Genomic DNA, 21486 nt, shown 5'->3' on the forward strand with positions numbered 1-21486 from the left:
GAGTCATGTTGACGCGGCTCCTTTCAATAACCATTACTAGCATGTCTCCCTCGTAGATATCCCCGCGAAAGCCAGTTTCAGGTCCCGGTGCATCACCGTGGAGTTGCCTCCATCGCAACCGGGAGGAGCACCGCTGCCCGTCGCGCCTGTTTTCCCATTATCCCTGACATGCCAGCCGGTATCCGTCTAGCAGTTGAGGCGATCAACGCACAATGCTTGAGCGTGGCCTCAAACTTCGAGATCTGATGCTCAAGGAGCTAGCTCCCTGTACTCAACGAATGTGCCAATGCGCACAGCGACCTGAGTATATCGTCAGTGCGTACTTGGAATATGTGAGACTGAACCATTCACCATGAGAGTAATCTGACGTGTGTGCAGCGCGACGGTATGTTTGAATGAGGCGCGCCATCACTCCAGCGGAGGGGACTGCTCTAGGCAACCATCAAGATGAACCACTTTGGGAGGCCGCTGGAGGGTTGCTGCATTCCGTACTCTAACGCGAGGCTCGGCCACGTCGGACGGACCAAGTGCGGGCGAGTAGACTGCCTGGAGCCTGGCGTGTATCATGTGCACCGGCGAGGTGGGTGCTGATCATGCCGCTGCCTGCACCGTCACTTCAATGGCCGGTCCGTCGTGGTGACACCACTCGTCTCCCTGTCAGAATTTAGTCATCACTCTCGTCATCGTAGCCTGTGAATATCTCCCACATCTCATCAGCTCGGTTCGACGCTATGAGCGAATGCAACACGCGTTCGTACGTCCACATGGTCACTGCTGAGGCCGGAGCAGCCTATTTCGACCCGGCCTATCAGTGTTTGAACGGACTGCTCGCGAGTTTGGCAATCACTCACTTTGACCAGGCTAACAGTCAGACCCCTGTACCATCCGCGATAGCCTTCCTTCATCCAGATCGTGGCAAGCGCTCGAAGCACGCCCTGGTTGTACTCTGGGATATTCGTGTGGATGTACCGCCCCCGCGTCGGGCCCTGAACTTGCAGTCTCTTCCGCACGAGGTCCAGCGGGAAGACCGCCGTCTTTGCAAACACGCTGGCAAAGATCCCCGCGGTGGCGTCGCCGGATCCGAACGGCAGGGTTGTCCCGCCGATATGCTGATGGAGGAACTCATAGCTCATGAAGAACAGACCCATGTACGGCACGATCTGGCCGACCGCAGCGCTTAAACCTCGAAAAAAGCCGCCGGGGCCTTCGTGACGAGTGATGTCTCGTACGGACCCGATCAAGCTCGTGTAGATCCGATCGGACCCCTGGGCGGCAAACCTCGTCCGCAACAGATCCAGCGGGTAAGTCACCGTCGTGGCGGCGGCGCCGGCTCCAGCACCGCTAATGAAGCTTTCCACCGACGGGGGCGCTCTGGTCGCTAAAAGAGCCTGGGCTTGCGTGATCGTTCGGTACGTCGTGAATTGGATCCCTCCATAGGCAACGTACATGACCTCGGCGGGGATGTTGCCCTTCCACAACGCTCGGATCCCTTCCTGCCTTGCGATGGCGCGTAACGTGGAAAAGACGCCCTTGTAAATGGGTCCCTTGATGCCATCGCATGAAAAGGGGTCCGAGAGCGAATGAGGTTGGAGCTGGAGGCGGATCTTCACCACGTCGAGGGGTGCGATCACGAAGCGGGACACGAGGCCTGCTATGCCGCCGGCGAGGACGACTTGCTGTCTCGTGCCCTAAATTATGGGAAATGAGTGACGGATGGCTAACGCGTAAGGACGAAGAGGGACCCAACTTACCTCATCCTTGAGGCGCTCGATGTCCTTCGACATGCGCGTTGGACTCGACACGCAAAGCCGCTATACAGCGGCAGAGATTGTGGTTGACAGCTCGACGGCTTGCACTGGGCGTGGTAGAGAAGAGGAGGAGCGGGCGATGATGTCGTTTTGGCTCTATCAAGATGCTTGTATCCGGGTCACAGGCTTGCCAGATCGAGGCAAGTCCTAGCGAGGTGGATAGTTGCGCACGTGACTTCGCGTTCTCCTGAGTAAGAAAACAACTACGAGTTACTGCTTTTTTGCACGATCAAAAAAATGGGGGTTTCCAGTAGCTGCAACATTACGGATGGGAGAGCGAGTCGTTTGATGGATAAGTATATCTCTTGCTAGGACGTGAGCCGATGGCTACATCTTCAAGAGAATGGCCGTTCGGTGACCGGATCCAACGCAACAGCCACACAGTATTTATATGCGTTCACCTACCGTATTCTGTGCGCCTCTGCTCAGTTCCCGTGATTCCGTGACTGCAATCGCAAGAACACTGTATTGGATTGAACGTGCCATGTTGTGCCTCGTCGAGGTGGTAGAATGCAAGATCCGGTGGTAACTAAAACACGCTTCCTCCTCGGTTTCCACAGCGACAAATCGTTCCAGATGGCAATGTTGGCATCAGGAGGCATGTCTCTTGTGGATGTAGTGGTAGAGACGCGTCTTGTTATCAAGATTTGTGGTCTACGCCGGTCGTGTTCTATGTACATACTGTGGTTGAGATGAGGACCGAGATACGAGGCGGGGCTGTCCGCCATTCGAAAACTTAACCGCGTCATGAAGCCGCTCGACTGCCTGTAGCAAGACAATGAGCTGAACGCACCACGGTATATTCACCACCTGGTAACAAAGACCTCGTCCTCTAGAACACCACGATCAATGATGATTCTAACTGCTCCGGTGGCGCTTCTGCACATACGAAAATGTTCCGCAATCCTCGAGAGAATAAATCCATGCCGGTAGACGACCGAGTCCTGCCCTCCACTGGCCGCGCACCGACCCCCCCTTCCCCGGGCCTGAAGGCAAGCCCTTACTTCTCTCTGCCCACCATGTCCGCAAAGACACAGGCGAAGCCGACTGGGAAGAACCGCTCGCCAATGGCAAAGACTCCTGTGATCGGCCGCCAATCTGCCTCCAAGACCCCGTTTGCGAAGAAGACCGGCGGCAACCAGAGTATCCTGAACTTTTTCGAAAAGGCGAACACACGCGAGGAGGCCCAGGCCCTTGCAAGCGCAGCAGCCCCGCTGTTCTTCAAGGATGCGCAGCAAAGTGGTATGGCCCCGGCACCAGCTGCGGAGGACACGAAGTTCAATGAAGATGCAACACCGGTCAAGAGGAGGCGGGTTGATAAGGACGAGGATTTTGAACCGTCATTTGGGACACCCCCACCTGAACACCAGAAAAGTGCCACCGACGATACTAGCGACCAACATCCACGTGCCGCGGTTACAGAGCAGGTAGAGCGACCCAAGAAATACAAAGCTGGCTTCCTGGACGACTCGAGTGATGAGGAAGATAACGACTGGACTGCAGCTATCAGTGGTGCAGCTACCAGGGACACCAGTGAATTGAATCATGTACGGGGTCTGGGAACTGAAGAGTCGCTGGACACCATTGACCCCGACACACGGCGGAGTCTTACGAGAATTGCCGCCAAACAGTCCAGCTCGCGGTCTAGAGCTGGAAGAGTCGAATCTACGGCCGAAGTTATCCTTGGAGATATAGGAGTCATTGAAGCAGGTGTTCCAGCCTGGGACCGTGAGGCCACGTCTACGGCCGAAATTAGCCCTGGACATATAGGAATCATTACAGGAGATGTCCCGCCACTAAAGCGTGAGGCCACAAGTGTTTTCGAGCCTGGCGAGTTCGGTGACGAAGACTTTGCAAATGACGAGTTCTTCGAGGGTGGAGAGGAGTTTATGGAGCGCCGATGGATGGAAGAGCAACGAGACATGGGCATGGAATTCGAGGACGAAGATTCGAAATCAGAGGCTGACAGTGTATGGACACCACGGAGCTATGCCGAAGATGAGCCCCTGGGCGATCCGAATGAAGACTACCCTCCCCTCACAGTATGTCCCATATGTATCGGAAGCACTACAGGACTGTCTGAGGCACAGATTACGAGCCATGTCAACGCTTGTCTCGACAACAAGGCCATCCCACTGCCAATGAAACCTGAACTGGATACCACAAAACTGAAACCAAAGCCAGTCAAGCCAAAAGCCTCAGACGCCGCTTCGTCAACTGCTTCTCTCAAGCGATTCCAGCGCGCAGCTATTGCACGCCCGGCCCAGCCCAACCCCTTTGCCTCGGACAAAGACTCGAAAGCAGGCTCAGCGTTTACTCGACTCATGTCTGGGCACGCAGAAGACGCCGCCTGGGCTGAAGCCGCAGAGAACGAAAACCAATCTCGTGGAAAACCGGCATATCAGCGAACATGCCCCTTCTATAAGATCATGCCGGGCTTCTACATCTGCGTGGACGCCTTCCGCTATGGTAAGGTCGAAGGCCAGAACGCTTACTTTCTCAGCCACTTCCATAGTGATCACTACATTGGACTCACATCCTCCTGGTGCCATGGCCCAATCTACGCCAGCAAAGTCACATGCAACCTCATGCTGCAGCAGCTAAGAGTCGATCCAAAATGGGTTGTCCCGCTCGAGTTCGAGAAGAAGGTCGAAGTCCCCGGCACAAAGGGAGTTTTCGTGACGATGATCCCGGCGAATCATTGTCCTGGTTCATCACTCTATCTCTTCGAGAAGGTGACAGGCAAGAACAAAGATGGGTCGCCCAAGCTGACTCGAATACTTCATTGTGGCGATTTTCGAGCTTGTCCTGCGCATGTCGCCCACCCGCTTTTGCGTCCCGACGTTGTCGATGCCATCACTGGTCAAACGAAGCAGCAAATAATTGACACTTGCTACCTAGACACGACTTATCTGACGCCCAAATATGCGTTTCCCAGCCAGCAGGATGTCATTGATGCTTGTGCTCAGATGTGTGTTAGCCTATCGAAAGAGATTGTGGACTCGGGCGACAACTGGGAAAAGGTCAAAGCCGAGCGCGCCGGGAGCGTGATGAAGAAGTTCTTAGAACAAGGCGAGAGCGAAGTCGTCGACTCGGGGCTCGAGCAGACAGAGAAGAAACCAAAACCGCGTGGCCGCCTTCTCGTGGTCATCGGCACCTACTCGATCGGCAAAGAACGAATCTGCCTCGGAATTGCCAAAGCGCTAGGCTCCAAAATCTACGCGCCTCCAGCGAAGATGCGTATATGCAAGTGTCTCGAAGACCCGGAACTCAACGCTCTGCTCACCGACAATCCACTCGAAGCACAAGTACACATGACACCGCTGATGGAAATCCGCGCCGAAACGTTGCACGACTATTTGCTCGGCTACAACGGCCGTTTCGCCCGCGTCGTCGGTTTCAGGCCTACAGGTTGGTCCTACCGTCCTCCGACATCTCGCTTCACCGAGAACCCGGCCGTCAGCACGGTTCTACACTCCGAGGGCTGGAAGACGCGCTATTCGATGCGTGACCTCGCTCCTCAGCGAGGAAGTACGCGAGAATCGAATTGCTTCGGAGTACCCTACTCTGAGCACAGTTCGTTCCGCGAGTTAACCATGTTTTGCTGCGCTTTGAGGATTAATCGCATTGTGCCCACTGTCAATGTGGGGAGCGCGAGGAGTAGGGAGAAGATGAAGGGATGGATTGAGAAGTGGGAGGTCGAGAAGAGGAAGAACGGCCTATTCAAAATCGAGGTTGGCGCAGAGGGATGGGGCTCTGGAGATGGGCAGTTGAGGTATGGCGTGTGAGACTGATGCTGGGTGGTCAACTCGTAGTTCTTGTAGACTTTAAATGGTTGTACGAGGTACAATTCCACGGAGACGCGGCCGATGTGTTGTGCCTCGAGAGAATACCGTACGTGTGCATGGCCACCGGACGATATTGTATCGTTGTGCCACTGTAAACGCCCTGGATGGACACGCTATTCCAGTGCCAACCTCAGCGGGAGTGGCAACCAGATAATTGCCCCAGCAGATCTTCACGCTTTCCGCCACTCTTGCCGCGTCTTGTAGGCCCCGCGAGAATCGATGCTCCTTGCCAGCTCCACTGGACGCTCCCCAGCAGCACCACGGGCCTGACAGCTGGCATTTTCAGAGTTCAGTACCGCAGAACGCTCTGAGCGCATCCACGGTGGCCATTGCAATCATGGAGCGAATCCCGCTCTGGACGCTTAATATGTCTTTCGGCGCCCACTGGATATCTGCCCATTGTATGCAATGCTCATTGTATGCCATGCCATGCGCTGGGCCTTTCGGCTCTTTGGCTCGCGTAAGTCCCGATGGACTTAACCCTCAATTCTTATATCTCCCACGTTCGACGTTCTACCTTCGACCTTCAGGGTACTCGCTCAAGCCCCCTTAGCCTTCCCCTGCAATGCCTCCCTCCGACACGCATCCTCCAACAATCCCCTGTCGACCTTATCCGGCGGCAAGTGCACATACCGCACGACACTCCCGCGGATGAAAATGTTCCGCACGCTCGACAGGTGCGGGTACTTCAGCTCATCCAGCACCACGATGTCGTCGAGCTTGATGTTGAGGTATTGGTCGACGGATTTGAGGGTGCCGCGGATGGAGATGTCGTTCTTGAGCTCGACGGTCACGGTCTGTTGGGTTAGGGTTTTGAAGAAGCTGTTTTTCCATATGCAATTAGTGAATGCGTCTTGCGGGAGATAGCAGGAGCAGAACGGAACACGGGTTTGAGGCATTTACCTGAAGAAGAGCATGTTGGGTAGGCTTGTGGGAGGTGAGGTGAGGTGGATGGGGAAGAATTGATTTGATCGCTACTGTGTAGTGCTGTTCTCGTGGACTTGAGTTGCGTGCTCCGGGTACGCGTGCGGGGTATGGGATCTATCGAGCGAGTGGCTTCGGTGTGCTCATCGAACTACGAGGGACCAGTGAGGATAGCACATAGTACGAGTCGAATGTCATTCAAGCCGCACCCACGCACTGCAGTCTACGGTGTAGTGGCACTTCGGCACGCGGAATTAATGCCAAGAAAGTGTGGGGAAGCTGCGATTAGGGTTCTTTGATCTGCAGGACTCGGATACGGCGCATCATTCTGGCTGGTCTGTGCTTTTCCTCTGCCTGTCCAACTTTTATTCTTCAGTGTTTGCAAATCCATCTTCTTGGCCTTCCTACTGGTATCTGCTGCTTTTCGAGATTCTTAGCATACGTCCATCTCCTCTTGTGACTGACCTGACGCCTGATATCACCATTGCAGCCGATATCTGAAACCTCTCGCCTGCTCTGGACGGATTTCTCGCTTACGGTGCACGACGTTGACGAAGCAATGCCAGTGGCTCGGTAACGGCGCGTGTAGCGACAATGTGGCGCAATCGCCGTGGCGAGCGTTGCCTTTCTGGTCGAGGCCAATCTGCGGCTATGATGTCAACGACAACTTGGATCTGTTTACGATCGCAGTTCTCCTTCCTCTTTCCCTGCGGTTGAGGTCCCCTTTCCTGGCGGATCGTCAGGTGCTTTTGCATGGTAGGTTTGGTAGGCGACGGTCTCAGCCAGTCAAGCTTGCAGCGCAATATTGCCTTGAAATCTCAGGCTTGTCTTGATTGAGGCGACATGTGCCTTTTGTCGATGTACTGCCCAGCTTTCCCTGTAGCAGGACGACTTTCGTTCCATTTCTAGTCTTGTTCTCGCCGTTTCTACCCAACTTAATTTCACATATTGCTGCAGGTCTTACATCGGGAATTCCAGTCACCTTCGACGCAAGGTGGAAAGTGATATCTTTACTACAAGCTAAGGACATCAACACGGCCACTCAACGCGCAACACGCGGTCCAAGAGGCCTTCTCTCGCTTCCAGATGTCACAAACTCAGCTGCGAACACGGGCACACGCAGCTGTCGATTACGAGGAACAGGCCAAAAAGCTCTCTTTGGAACCCTCGACGAACGGTCAAGATCCCGATGCATCAGGTCATGCGGTCGAAGCCACCTTCATCACCCCCCTCGACCCCGTTATCGAGACCGCCGATGGCAACAGGCTGCCAGCGATCCCGATCCAGGAAGCGCACAAGATAAATCTGCTGAAAAACCGTTCGGAAGGCAGACCATACCATCCTGTGCGACCGAGAGGGTTAACGCGCTTTGACAGGCAGAACGCAGGGGTCGGCGCGGTCGACAGGAATGAGCTGTTGAAGGACGACCAGGAGAGCGAGTCGAGTCGGCTAGATGAGGCCATACCCGTCCTACATACCCATCCGCTCTTTCCGCCCCTGCCTCTATACGGACCCCCTTCGCTGCTGCGCGATTTGCAGTGCATCTTCTTCCGAACGACATCGGCATTCCTGTCAACGGCATTTCTTGCTGTTGTTGTCCTCGGAGCGATCTTCACATCAGTTCCCCATCTCTTCAAATACATTTGGCTGTGGCTCACGTTTCGAGATCCGGCCAAGCAGAGACCATTCTACGAAGAAGAACAAAGCCGTGCGGCGATCCGTAGGGAGAAAGAGAAGGAATGGAGCTCACGAAAGAGGAAGCGCACTGCACCCACCAACGATGAGACTAGAGAATGCCCGAATCTGCCGCGAAACGAATACGAACCCCTAGAGGGAGGCCCGGACAAGTTGGTCTGCGACATCAGATACTATGCCCGTCGTGTCGGGCTCGATGCGGAACAGTTCAAGGTGCAAACCGAGGATGGTTTTATCCTGACGCTGTGGCACATCTACAACCCAAAGGAATACAAGCCTAAAGCGGACTCGGGCCGAGAGCCTGATTCTCCTGTTGTTTTCTCAAAATGCCAAGAAAACCTCCAGCCACACGTTCCCAAACAGTATCGCGACGGTGATCGGAGGTATCCGGTGCTCTTAATGCACGGCCTGTTACAGAGCGCTGGAGCTTACTGCTCAAACGACGATGACAGCCTGGCATTCTTCCTTTGCAAATCCGGCTACGACGTGTGGTTGGGTAACAACCGATGCGGGTTCGTGCCTGAGCACAGTCTTCTTCAATACCATGACCCGCGTATGTGGGCATGGAACATGCGCCAAATGGGAGTGATGGATCTACCGGCGCTCATGTCTCGTGTTCTTGAGGAGACCGGATTCGAGAAGCTTGGCCTGGTCTGTCACAGTCAAGGGACCACGCAAACATTTGTTGCGCTGGCAAAGGAGCAACGGCCGGACCTGGGAGACAAAATTAGTGTCTTTTGCGCGCTGGCTCCAGCAGTCTACGCTGGACCTCTGATCGGCAAAATGTATTTCAAGTTCATGCGCGTTATCTCGCCAGCGATGTTCAGAATTTTCTTCGGTATTCACGCCTTCATTCCGTTGATGATGGCGATGCACCGCGCATTACCTGGCAAACTCTATGGCGCGATGGGGTACCGAGTCTTTTCGTTCCTGTTCGACTGGACCGATACACGATGGGATCGCGGTCTCCGGAATCGCCTGTTCCAATTCTCCCCCGTCTACGTCAGTGCAGAAAGTATGCGATGGTGGCTGGGACGCGAATGCTTTGCGAGACAGAAGTGCATCCTTGCTACACGAGAAGATTGGCAAACGGAAGATGTGGAGGATGAGGAAAGAGAAGAAAGTCGCGAACGCGCGGAGGCTCGAAGTTCTGATCGTGGCAAAACGGCTTGGTATGATGAACATGTCCCTCCCATAGCACTCTGGGTGGCGGGGTGTGACGAACTCGTCGACGGCCGGAGACTCCTTAGGAGGTTCGAACGCGGACGCGAGCCCCATGTTAAGGTGGTGCACAGTAAGGTCATTGAGGAGTACGAGCATCTCGATGTGATTTGGGCGTTGGACTCCATAGAGCAAGTCGGCAAGGAAGTTCGTCAGGTGCTCTGGCAGACAATGCCGGAGGATGCGAGGCGCATATGCAGGAGGGTATCTGGGGTTGACGATGCGGTGGAGGAGAGAGAACAACACTCCGACGACCAACTTCAGTAACTCTCAGGGACGAGCATAGCGTTGATGTCCGCATGTGCAGAAGCAATATACAGAAGACGTACGAAGTATTGATAGACTTCTCGGGCAATCTCACAAGGAGCGAATCAACGTAGTGCCTCCGCGCGAGCGAAGGTCGCAAACCCCGGGAGAGACTCGATGCCCTTTTGACTCGATTGGGCAGGCCTATGCGGTACTCGACGAGTCGCAAGCTGCCTACCAGCGATTCACCCTTATCATCAGGCCAGGATGATTCCTATGCTGAGGTTCCCTTTCGTTGTACCTCTACTGTGTAGTCTCTATCCGACGATTACTGTGTCGAGTCAGCACGAAGATAGGGAATTAATTATTACGTGCAGAGAGGAATCCGTCACAGCGCTTGCCTCACTGATAAGAGATGGACATGAGAGGGGCGACCATACCACGCAGCCACGGTCCAGATGTATTTTGATATACTGCTTGGGATGGTGTATACTATATTATATCGACGACCTCGTGGCATGCAGGTCGAAACCGATGACAGGCATCAACACCCTGAAATCGAATATTTTGATATCCGGGGTGTTTGCGGTGTCTGCGGTAAAGGTTTCAAGCGGACGCAGACACGTTTAGGCTTGCCAATCCAACGACTTGGGCACCCTTGGCTACGTCAAGTTGGGCTCTTAGGCTCTTAGCACGGCGCCGGCGGCATCGGCATCCTCCAGCGGCCGGTCGCGATTGTTCTCCCTCCTCCACAACTTTGTCCCCTCCCCTCGTGCTCTTATCTTTCGCCTCGCTAACCTCCGCCCACTCATCATGCGCTAAAATCTCTCCCTCTGCCACCCTTCGTGATGGCCCTGGTGGCCCCTCGTGGCTTTGGAGAAAGCTGTTGCTTCATCCTCTCCACCCCCTCCGATAACCAAGCGTCAAATTACCCGATGAAGCCCTAGCTGGGTGCCTGGAAGGGCCAATGAATCCCTGATGCCTCCACTCCCGGCGGCCTTTCTACGTCTCTGAGAGGCTCGCCAGCTTCGTCGGCCGCTTCCAAGCCGGTGCCATGCTTTTTGGCGTTGTGGTTTCCTTACTAGTGATGCGATGCTTGAGTATCCACGGCCTTCGTTTCTGTTATGAATACATGTACTCCGTAGGCGGCCCTCATCTGTCGCCCGTCCTCTGCGCTCTCCTCCAGTCGATTGTTGCTTATTGCGCCGCTGCTGTGGGAGCTGGTGACAGGCACTCAATCACGAACCCACGCCATCGCCTCGGACTTGACACGGCCAGACGTCACTGTACATATTCCATGAACACACCCTGCAGTCCGGCGACGCAACAACATACGCGACCCCCGCAATCATGAGCGCCGAGCGCAATTTCAGTACTGCCTCGCAGACACATCGCAGGTCTGTCGCAGAAGAGCCTGTTACATCAGTGTTGGCTGGGACCGAAGTGCCAGTGTATGATCGAGAATTGACGGCCGACGAAGAGGTTCTCGCTGCTCTTGGTTACAAGTATGTTTGCAATAGCTGTGCACCTCGACCGAGATGTATGCTGATACAAGTCCAGACCAGAATTCAAGCGTGAATTCTCATTATGGACCTCCTTTTGTGTGTCGTTCGCCGTTCTTGGCCTGTTGCCATCGTTCGCCTCGACGCTGTGGTATGGCATGGGATATGCTGGAACTCCTGGCATGGCGTGGGGGTGGCTGATTGCCATGGGCTTCATTCAATGCGTCGCTATGGGCATGGGTATGTCAGGACTTGGCTTCGAATCTCATCTACGCGCTCTGCTGACCTTGTGCCAGCTGAATTGTGCTCGTCGATGCCCACATCGGGTGGTCTTTACTACGCTGCAGCAGTCCTTGCTCCTCCAGGATACGGTCCTATCGCTGCCTGGATCACCGGTTGGTCCAACTGGCTGTGCCAGGTCACAGGCGCGCCCTCGGTCAACTATGCACTGGCCTCCATGATCCTTGCGGCAGGGTCGATCAACAACCCCGGCTACGTGCCGCAAAACTATCAGGTATTCCTTCTGACAACCCTGATAATGATCATCCATGCATGCATTTCTTCGATGCCCACACGTTGGATTGCGACGTTTAACTCGTACGGCAGTACCTTCAACATCATTGCGCTGGTGATCACGGTCATCACCATCCCCGCGGCGACGAACCGGACTTCGCAAGGACTGCCTCGCTTCACCAAGAGCAGCACAGTGTGGGGCAACTTCTACGAGGGCACAGATTACCCAAATGGCGTGGCTGTACTCATGTCATTCATCGCCGTGATCTGGACCATGTCCGGCTATGATGCGCCCTTCCATCTGGCAGAGGAATGCAGCAATGCCAACATCGCCAGTCCACGTGCAATCGTGCTCACGTCTGGGGTGGGCGGGTTAATGGGTTGGTTCCTGCAGCTGGTCGTGGCGTACACTGTCATCAGCATCGACGATGTTCTCGACTCGGACCTGGGCCAACCTTGGGCGTCTTACTTGTTGCAAATCCTGCCTAGGAACACGGCTTTGGCTATTCTATCCATGACAATCATTTGCGGCTTCTCCATGGGTCAAGGATGCATGGTCGCCGCATCGCGAGTCACCTTTGCCTACGCCCGCGACGGCTGCTTCCCTGGCTCCAGGTATTGGGCCCAAGTCAATCCAATCACCAAGACTCCGGTCAACGCGGTCTGGTTCAATGCGGCGATCGGTATTCTACTAACCCTGCTCCTCTTTGGAGGGGAGGCATGCATTGGAGCCATTTTCAGCGTCGGCGCCATTGCCGCCTTTGTCGCCTTCACCATCCCCATCACCATTCGAACTTTCTTTGTCGGCAGCCGATTCCGCCACGGACCGTGGCACCTCGGCAAGTGGTCCTATCCCATCGGCGTGGCATCGACCTGCTTCACCTTGTTGATGATCCCTATCCTCTGCCTTCCCAGTGTGACTGGCAAGAACCTGGATGCGTCACTCATGAACTGGACATGCTTGGTCTGGGGTGGTCCAATGTTGGGGGCCCTGGTGTGGTGGGTGGTGGACGCTCACAAGTGGTTCAAGGGCCCGAAGGTCAATATCCAGCATATGATGCTCGGGAGGGGGGACAACGTTATCGAAGGAAAGGACCAGGGCTCGGATTCGGGCAGTGGAATTTCTCCAGCCGTCGTGACTGGTGCGGACAAGGCCGATACGAAGGTGTGATTCTACCACGGTAGAAACATGTTACGAGAGCATACGCCGCAAATTGATCCAGGCAGTATATGATGTGTCTCTTGCCTGGCTGTGATAATTTGAATTAAATACCTTCGAGGGCCTTGCTTCACATTCTTGTCCAATCGTGCCGCATGAATCACATCATGCATTTCAGCCGCTCCCAGACCAAGCCACATCTAATTTCGACTTCCTTTCGCCAGGGTCCCTAAGGTCTTCAGCGGGACAGCAGCACGTGCCTTGCGTCAGAGGGGGAGGACGGACAGTACCGCGGGGAGATGCGCCTTTTCATTGGCGACTTCGGTGTGGCCGGGCTGATTGCTTCCAGAAAAGCTTGCAAGACACGCACGATCGACGCCGCATGTGTTCAGTTGCATTGGGAACTCGTGGCCCGGGACAATCTCTCGGTCTTGCCAATGGCAACGCTGGCTGGGCCTTGACTTGACTCGTGCGATAAGCTTCGAAAAGCTTTGACAAGACACGCCTCAGGATCGGGCTTAAGACGGCCTGCACTGTACGTACGCGTACGCCGGACGAGTACAGAGCCCTGACGGCCACGGATACACGCTGCCGGCCTGCTTCTCCTCCAATAATTACCCATGTTACAAATGCAGTTGGTAGCACTGGGTATCTCTCTGTCACTCTTCGCCGACCCGCTTACTCTCCAGACCTCTCGCCATCCGACCTGCGCTACGCTACCTACAGTTACATCACCAGCATGGCTCGGCCACTCGTATGGCGACAACCTCGGCGATGGACGACTTCGAGTATTGACGACCTGCTTCAAGAGGCAACGATCCTCCGACCAGCCTCCACTCTCCCCCACAACTTAAGCAAGACGAAGGTTTATCAAGCTCTATCAAGCTCTTGTGAGCAGGGTATGAGCAGCACCAGCGCTACAGTACCTTGATCAACAATGCAACCTTCCTATCGAGGGTAATCGTGCACGCAGCACCAGAGCCCGCACGTCATGCTCATGCGACAACTTGCCAGTCGCGGCGCACAGATCTGCTGTGCAAGGGTCGAAAGGTAACCCAAAGGCAAGCTAAGAAGGTTAAGAGCCATGATGGGGCCGGCCCATAAATACAAACTCTGTGTCGCGGTGCCACAAACATTCTCTTCTCTGTCACCTCTGCGCCTGTCCAGAGCTTCTGGCAATCATGCATTTCCCGACATTGCTGACGGCATCGCTGGCGGCTGGCGCGCTTGCGCAGTCCGTGTCGGTCTCCAACCCGCACAAGAGAGCGAAGAAGGTGGTCAAGCGAGCTCCCTTGCAGCGTGATGCCTTGCCTCTGGCGAAGCGACAATCGCCAAGCTACTTGACGCCTCAGACCGAGCGTGGGTGTCCCATCTTGCGACTCCGTCGCAGCCCAGCGGAGGACTGACAGAGCATAGCATTCGAGGTCAACGGCACCGGTATCCCCGAAGTCAACTTCGACATTGGCGAGTCGTACGCCGGCACGCTGTCCATCGACGGCAATGCCACCAACGAGAACCAACTGTTCTTCTGGTTCTTTCCCTCCGACAACCCGGCCGCCTCGGACGAAATCACCATCTGGTTGAATGGCGGTCCCGGATGCAGCTCGCTGGATGGCCTCCTCCAGGAACACGGCCCCTTCCTCTGGCAGAGCGGGACCTACGCCCCGCAACGCAATCAGTTCTCCTTCACCAACCTGACCAATATGGTATATATCGACCAGCCCATCGGTACAGGCTTCTCCCCGGCTGCAGCCGGCGCGCCTGGGAAGATCAGGAACGAAACCGACGTGGCTCGACAATTCGCGGGCTTCTGGAAGAACTTTATGACGACCTTCAACATGACTGGCCGCAAGGTCTACCTGACCGGCGAATCGTACGCGGGCATGTACATCCCGTACATTGCGAGCTATTTCATCGACCAGAACAACACCGACTATTACAACGTCGCCGGCATCCAGATCAACGACCCGAGTATCGGGCTCGACTCGGTCCTGACTGAGGGTAAGTTTCGAAGCTTTGACAACGTGTTGCCTTACTGATATGCCTCCAGTTCCTGCCGTGACGCACCTGAACAACTACGCCAATGTGTTTGGACTCAACCAGACGTTCATGACCGCGATCAACAAGCGGGCCCACGACTGTGGATTTCCTCAGTACATGAACAACGCATTGACCTTCCCTCCCAAGGGCAAGTTCAAGGAACCCGTCAACGCCACCAACGAGAGTAAGTGACGCAAGGAAGGCCGCACGCAACGCTAATGGCCATACAGACTGCTACATCTGGGAAGACATCATCGCCGCGGCCATCTACGTCAACCCGTGCTTCAACTTCTACCATCTGACTGGTGAGTTCGCGCTGTGCACGTTCTGCATCTACCCGTTCAAAAACTGACCCACCGGCCTCCAGACTTCTGCCCCTTCCCCAACGACGAATTAGGGTTCCCCTCCGAAGGCGACGGCCCCAACAACTACTTCAACCGCACCGACGTGCAACAGGCCATTCACGCCCCTCCCACCTCCTACGCCATCTGCGGCGACCCGACGCTCTTCCCCAAAGGCGACCCGTCGGCGCCCTCGTCCTTCACCGTTTTACCACATGTCATCGAACACACCAACAACGTCATCGTGGGTTCCGGCCTGCTCGACTATCTGTTACTGACCAACGGCACGCTCATGACCCTCAACAACATGACCTGGAACGGCAAGCAAGGGTTCCAGACCAAACCGTCGGGCCAGTTCTTCGTGCCGTACAACCCGACGATCGGGTACGCATTTTATGAGACCTTCACGCAGGCCCAGATCCCCGAACTGCCTGTGGGGTTGGTCGCTGGCGGAGGCATCCTGGGCACGACGCACACGGAGCGCGGCCTCACGTGGGTGACCGTCGATTTGGCCGGGCATGAGATCCCCCAGTACGTGCCCGGCGCCAGTTATCGGCAGTTGGAGCTGTTGTTGGGGCGGATCAAGAGCCTCACGCAGATCGATCCGCACTTCACGACGCAGAGCGGGAATTACTCTGGGAGTACGCCTTTGTAGGGTGGGCGTGCGGTGGTGACGAAGGATGAATACTTTACGTACGGGAAAAGAAAGAGAAGCTGCGGCCGTAATAAGTCGGTGACTCTATTGATCTTCGAACGAGGGTATGGACCACGTTCCGTAATCTACATGAGTGGAGATACGTGTGTGGGTATATCTAGTGTACCCAGTATGGATATCCACATGCAAGATGAAATGCAAGATCATGAATTCCAAAAGCTCTAGCGGACTCTCGTACAGTGACGCGGAGGGCGGGTGCCTTTTCAGTGGATGTGATTTCGGGTGGAAGGGCGTAATCCAGGCTCGAGACGTGAGCGGCGAGATGCGTATGGTTACGAGATTGAAGATGCAGCTGCATATCGGGGCCCGTGCAAGCAGAGGACTGATCATTCTTTTCCCACTCGCGGAGAACCACAGTACAGTACACGTCCCCGCAGAGAAGGGTTACCGTGCACGTACTCCGCTGGTACCTACTGGAGTGTGTTTACTGTGTCGGACCGCAGCCGAAATACGTGAGGGTTCGCCGAGAAGTATCGGAGTCTTCCCGATCTTATGGCTCCAGGCTAGATTATGTATCGACAAGTCTTGCGCACGCGGACTTTGACGACACGCGTAGATAAATGTGTAGGACAAAACAAGACACGAAGAAGTGCGCTTATTCGAACATCTTAGATTCTTTGATCTTTGTACTTCCTTGTGTATATGCCGCGATGATCAGTCTTTCCAGGTGAGATCAGGGAGTGTGTCTACACCTGCCCTTACCCTAGGCATACCCTGCCCTGCCCAAGCACCTGCTTCTATGTAAATACTCGTCCTCGCGCTCTCTACCAATCGATCATTGCCTCTACTACAGCAGAAATCCCCCCTTGACGATTCTGCAACATGGGCTCAAGCGGCCCATGCCCTCTCGACATACACATACCCAGCCTCAACATCGAGGACCTCCGCGCAAGCTATACCGCCCGAACCCTCTCCTCCGGGGACGTCATCCGGAACGTCTACGCGAAGATATCCGCGTACCCTGACCCTGCCGTCTGGGTCTACCTAGTCCCGCTCGCGGAAGCGATGACGCGCGCCGAGGAGCTCGCGGCGACGTAGTATCTCGACGACAGCTCGGCGAACGACCCGCTCGCTCTGCCTGGATCCCCTTCTCGGTCAAAGACAGCATCGATATCTCCGGCCTACAGACCACCCTAGCATGCCCCATCCTTCGCATACACAGCCTCGGAAACCGCGCCCGGGATCACCCGCATCCTCGCCGCGGGCGGAATCCTCGTCGGCAAGACCAACCTCGACCAATTCGCCACGGGGCTCGCTGGTGCAAGATCCCCCTACGGCGCGCTCCGCTGCGTGTATGATGACCAGTACATCTCGGGCGGGAGCCCTTCGGGGTCCGCAGTTAGTGTGGCCGCCAGCTTGGGTCTCCTTCACCGTATGCACGGACACGGGCGGCAGCACGCGCGTTCCCGCGGCGCTGAACGGGATCGTCGGGCCTAAAGCCTACGCTCGGCACGATCAGCAGTGTGGGATTGGTCCCGGCCTGCAAAAACATCGACTGCGTGTGCGTGATGGGACCGAGTGTGCGGGATGTCGAGATCGCGTGGGATGTCATGAGGGCGTTTGATGAGCGCGATGTCTTTGCGAGGAGGCAATTGCCCACGTGGCCTGCGTGGCGCAATCCCGTGCGGTTCGCGGTCCCGCCGGCGGACGAGCTGCAAGGGCAGCTGTCCCCTGCGTATGCTGCGCTGTTTGGCAAGGTTGTTGATGCGTTGAGTGCCACGACATGGTGTACTTGTATCGAGGCTCCCAACACGTTCGACTACGCCCCCTTCGCCGCCGCCAACCAAATGCTCTATGACTCGCCCATCGTGGCCCAGCGCCTCCTGGCATTCCAGTCGTACATCGCCTCGCATCCAGGCCTGGAGGATCTGCACCCCGCCATCCGCACGACTTTCCAACAAGCGCAGGGCCAACGGTTCAGCGCCGTCCGTGCGTATGATGACATTTTCAGGCTCGCTGGGCTCCGGCGCCAAGCCGACATTCAGTTCCAGAATCGCGTCGACGTGCTTGTCGTGCCCAGCACGGTCGACCACTTCACCGTGGCGCAGTTGGAGGAGGAACTATGGTGCGGAACAAGGCCATGGGTCGGTTCACGAATTTTGTCAACTTGCTTGATTTGGTGGCCGTGAATGTGCCTGTGGGGTGGTGGGAGGGGGGGAAATGGCAAGATGTTGCCCTTTGGGGTTACGGTGGTGGGTCAGGCTGGGAAGGATAGAGAGCTTTTGGCTTTTGGGGGAGAGGGTTATGAGGATAATGGCTGTGGAGAAGGCGGTGTGGAAGGGGTTCATGATGATATGTCTGACGTGGAATTGATCTCCTCGAAGTAGGAGATACTTGTAGGTAGGTCAAGGTCTGGTCGTTCCGTTCCTCGCGTGCGTGTGCGTCTAACATGTCTGCAACGTTTGGTTCAACTGTGGTCAATAAGGCGAAACATCGACATATCACACCTCCCTGCTACTCCGTCCTCTTGGCGTGGATCATGGATGATCGAGGTTAGGTACATGTGGTGAGAAGATTGCGCAAGTGAGACTGAATATCCGGTTGATGACTGGGAGACGCAGAACAAGGCTCACCTACTACTGCTCCTATACGAGAGTAGCAACGTCTAATTCGAGGCCGTCCCGTGCATCGCAATCGCTCAACGTCGATCATAATCGTCGGCCAGGCGTCGTACTCCTAAGGCGGCCGCGAGAGATAGACAACAGACAGATCCGACGGGCTCGACCTCGTCGAACTTCTGAGTCTGCCGGAACATCTCCGTCGGATGCGGAGGTCAGGGTGGATGAGACCACTCTGTCTGAACGCCGTGGTGCTGAACGGGTTATGGGTACTTATGTAGCCGCTATGTTGGCAAGGGAAGTCTGTCCAACAGGGCGGATAAGGTCAGCTTTCAGATCTAGCCGTGTACCCAGGCCAGTTGGGAGAGATAACTAATTAAGGGGCCTCCCAGATCAGGCGTACAGAGAGGCAATCAACCGCGAAATTCCTGTGGTGCCTTCGACGAGGGGATCGAGGACATGTTTGGATCCGAGGCTGGCCGCACATAGTGATGGGCGAAGACTGTCGAAACACATCCCCGAACATACAGTACGAGGAGAGGACGACCGGTCCGTGCACGACGTGACCGCGCTCAGTCTTGGCAGCGTACAGTACGTGGTTTGTATAATTACGTGACCAGTGCAAACGATTCCTTACGACTTATTTCGCGTACACCTCTCACGCCTTTCTGATTGGAAATGTTTGCCAGCACCCTTGCCCCCAAGCAGAGCCTCGCCAACTGTCCCGTCAGGAGGTAGAGTGCCACAAAAGCCGCGCCGTTGCACCGACGCGCTTCAAGCGGATGATGAGTCGGCCAGCGTGGGTGAGTAAAGCTTCGGCCGGGCTCGGCCGTCAGCGTGGTTTCGCTTAATCATCACAGGCGACTTTCACCGAGATTCGGCGTGTCCCAGTCGTGGTGCCTACCCAATGATCTGCCGACATGACGGGCGCGGATTGGGGACAATGAATCCATGAGAACACTCTACGTCGGTATATAATAGCGCTCCAGGGGAGACTGACGGCGCATCATGAACTCAGGTCGGACCCATATCGAGTCAAAGGCTGGGATAAGAGTCCAGCAGTCTACGATTTGGAGGATGAGTATGTGGGCTTGACCTACAAGATCTCGCCACGGGAATGAAAGGGTGTTGGACTTGCAGAGGTAAACACGCATCAGGGGGTATGAACGTTTAGCGGGCTGATTTCTGCTTAGAGCGCAAAGTCCGATGTGACTTGCACCGGCCGAGATGTGGCAATTGCACAAAGGCGCGGCGCGTCTGTCAAGGCTATGGCATTAAGCTCTCCTGGCCACGAGATGGCGACAGAAAAAGGGCCATCATCTCGCGAGATACGCGCCGTGCAGGGAGCACTCTTCAATCACATGTCAAGATGTTCTTGAATGTATCTTCCTGGGACATATCGCTGTCGAAGGAGGTCGAGAACGGGAGGATTTCGGGTGACACCCACCTCCGCCACACTCTCCAGCTGCTTGATACTAACGGCAGTTACCGGCAGCTCGTTCCCTTCGGACCATGAAAGTCCCTCGTCCGACCTATCTATCGCCCACTGTCATCAACGGAGAAGAGTCGCATCTACTGGGGTTCTGTATGAAGGACGGCTCTCCACACCCGATCGTCATGCTGACCAAACCGTCCCAGTCAACAGTTCAAGATCACTGATACTAGGCCCTACGGACGAGGAGGCTTTGGCACAATTTATCTTGACAATTGCCTTCTCCAATCCATCCGATGCGACCAATCCTGTCCTACAAGGCGTGTTTGCTCTCGCGTCACTACAGCTTCACGGCAATTTGAAGAGCTATCGCTACAAGCATCTCGTCATATCATCCGTCAAAGAGTCAATCAACTGGCTCGACGAGAAGACACTGCTTCAGAACTTGATGGCAACGATGCTTCTGTATCATTATGAGGTAGTAGAACCCCCGGTCCGCACAGGCCTGCCATGGCGGGCTAATGATAACAGCTCTCGCTCGAATCAAATTCCAAAGGGAGCTGGGTAATATACCTCTGCGCAGTGAAAAGGATCATCAACACATCCCCAGCAATTCAGAAGCTGGTCCGGCAAGAATATTCGGTCTTCCTTGATTGGATTTATTATCACGAGGTCCTCGCAGAATTCACAGTCAGGCATTGGAAGATCCCGTATGAAGGTTGCGGCTTTGTCCCCACCGCAAGATCACCCAGAGCCATCGAGGGAAGCGGTCCAAAGGTAAGTGGCAGCACTTTGCTCTTTCCCCTGACATCATCTAATACTGCGGGCAGGGAGAAGACAACATCGGCTGTCCGACCGATGTGCTCCAGCTCGTAGTACATACATGTAGACGAGCTCTAGCCACGAAACCCTCCGAGATGAATGATGCGAATGCTACAGATGTGCTGGAACACCACATTTCCAAGTCAATAGGAGATTATGGCCCGATCCACGTACCGTCTGCGGACCCGATAGACCGGAACACTATGGTCGCCGATCTTCATCGACTCGCGTGCTTGATCTACGTCAATCGGGTGGTCCATTGTGTTTCAGGAACAGAGTTCCGTCACAGGCGACTTGTGAGAGAGGGAATATTGCTGTTGACCAAGATGACAACATGCCAGAACGCGTGGCCATTGTTCATTATCGCCTGCGAAGCGATGGGCGATGACCAACGCCTTGCTATCCTGGACGTCTTTGAACAAAGTCGGCAAGACCGAAGACGAAGATCAAGTCACATTCATCTGATTCAGCATATGGTCGAAGCAGTGTGGAACCAGCACGATCTGAATGCGGAGAATCAAGTCGATTATCTAACAATCTTCGACGCGGTTATTGCTGGCGTCCCATTCATACCACCATTTGCCTGACTCCAGGTCAAACTCATGGTCCCCCTCCATTCTACTCGTTGTGCCGATGTTCTATCAAGATAGGTCCCCGTTCAG

General features: G+C 55.2%; 9 protein-coding genes across 9 annotated transcripts; 7 read left to right on the forward strand and 2 right to left on the reverse strand.

The window, feature by feature from the left end:
- Window positions 1–664: 664 nt before the first annotated feature.
- A1O7_07104 (mitochondrial thiamine pyrophosphate carrier 1) lies at window positions 665–1784 on the reverse strand (the record flags this gene model as incomplete). The annotated part of the gene is made up of 3 exons (XM_007761104.1): window positions 665–790; window positions 852–1688; window positions 1752–1784. The coding sequence occupies 3 exons, from the start codon at window positions 1782–1784 to the stop codon at window positions 665–667; spliced, it is 996 nt and encodes a 331-aa protein (XP_007759294.1).
- Window positions 1785–2827: 1043 nt separating this feature from the next.
- On the forward strand, window positions 2828–5596 carry A1O7_07105 (uncharacterized protein; the record flags this gene model as incomplete). The annotated part of the gene is made up of 1 exon (XM_007761105.1): window positions 2828–5596. The coding sequence occupies one exon, from the start codon at window positions 2828–2830 to the stop codon at window positions 5594–5596; it is 2769 nt and encodes a 922-aa protein (XP_007759295.1).
- Window positions 5597–6195: 599 nt separating this feature from the next.
- Window positions 6196–6573, reverse strand: A1O7_07106 (U6 snRNA-associated Sm-like protein LSm2; the record flags this gene model as incomplete). The annotated part of the gene is made up of 2 exons (XM_007761106.1): window positions 6196–6478; window positions 6560–6573. 2 exons carry the CDS (start codon window positions 6571–6573, stop codon window positions 6196–6198), a joined length of 297 nt encoding a protein of 98 aa, XP_007759296.1.
- A 1093-nt stretch (window positions 6574–7666) lies between these two features.
- On the forward strand, window positions 7667–9763 carry A1O7_07107 (uncharacterized protein; the record flags this gene model as incomplete). The annotated part of the gene is made up of 1 exon (XM_007761107.1): window positions 7667–9763. The coding sequence occupies one exon, from the start codon at window positions 7667–7669 to the stop codon at window positions 9761–9763; it is 2097 nt and encodes a 698-aa protein (XP_007759297.1).
- A 1329-nt stretch (window positions 9764–11092) lies between these two features.
- On the forward strand, window positions 11093–12928 carry A1O7_07108 (uncharacterized protein; the record flags this gene model as incomplete). Its single annotated transcript, XM_007761108.1, has 3 exons — window positions 11093–11247; window positions 11303–11484; window positions 11541–12928. The coding sequence occupies 3 exons, from the start codon at window positions 11093–11095 to the stop codon at window positions 12926–12928; spliced, it is 1725 nt and encodes a 574-aa protein (XP_007759298.1).
- Window positions 12929–14097: 1169 nt separating this feature from the next.
- Window positions 14098–15952, forward strand: A1O7_07109 (carboxypeptidase; the record flags this gene model as incomplete). The annotated part of the gene is made up of 5 exons (XM_007761109.1): window positions 14098–14275; window positions 14333–14917; window positions 14967–15140; window positions 15187–15261; window positions 15324–15952. The coding sequence occupies 5 exons, from the start codon at window positions 14098–14100 to the stop codon at window positions 15950–15952; spliced, it is 1641 nt and encodes a 546-aa protein (XP_007759299.1).
- Window positions 15953–16834: 882 nt separating this feature from the next.
- A1O7_07110 (uncharacterized protein) lies at window positions 16835–17050 on the forward strand (the record flags this gene model as incomplete). Its single annotated transcript, XM_007761110.1, has 1 exon — window positions 16835–17050. The coding sequence occupies one exon, from the start codon at window positions 16835–16837 to the stop codon at window positions 17048–17050; it is 216 nt and encodes a 71-aa protein (XP_007759300.1).
- Window positions 17051–17520: 470 nt separating this feature from the next.
- A1O7_07111 (uncharacterized protein) lies at window positions 17521–18141 on the forward strand (the record flags this gene model as incomplete). Its single annotated transcript, XM_007761111.1, has 1 exon — window positions 17521–18141. The coding sequence occupies one exon, from the start codon at window positions 17521–17523 to the stop codon at window positions 18139–18141; it is 621 nt and encodes a 206-aa protein (XP_007759301.1).
- A 1798-nt stretch (window positions 18142–19939) lies between these two features.
- On the forward strand, window positions 19940–21411 carry A1O7_07112 (uncharacterized protein; the record flags this gene model as incomplete). The annotated part of the gene is made up of 5 exons (XM_007761112.1): window positions 19940–20006; window positions 20066–20155; window positions 20209–20480; window positions 20534–20779; window positions 20833–21411. The coding sequence occupies 5 exons, from the start codon at window positions 19940–19942 to the stop codon at window positions 21409–21411; spliced, it is 1254 nt and encodes a 417-aa protein (XP_007759302.1).
- Window positions 21412–21486: the final 75 nt, after the last annotated feature.

This window comes from Cladophialophora yegresii (assembly GCF_000585515.1).
Source record: "Cladophialophora yegresii CBS 114405 chromosome Unknown aczIN-supercont1.5, whole genome shotgun sequence".
Classification (NCBI taxonomy): domain Eukaryota; kingdom Fungi; phylum Ascomycota; class Eurotiomycetes; order Chaetothyriales; family Herpotrichiellaceae; genus Cladophialophora; species Cladophialophora yegresii.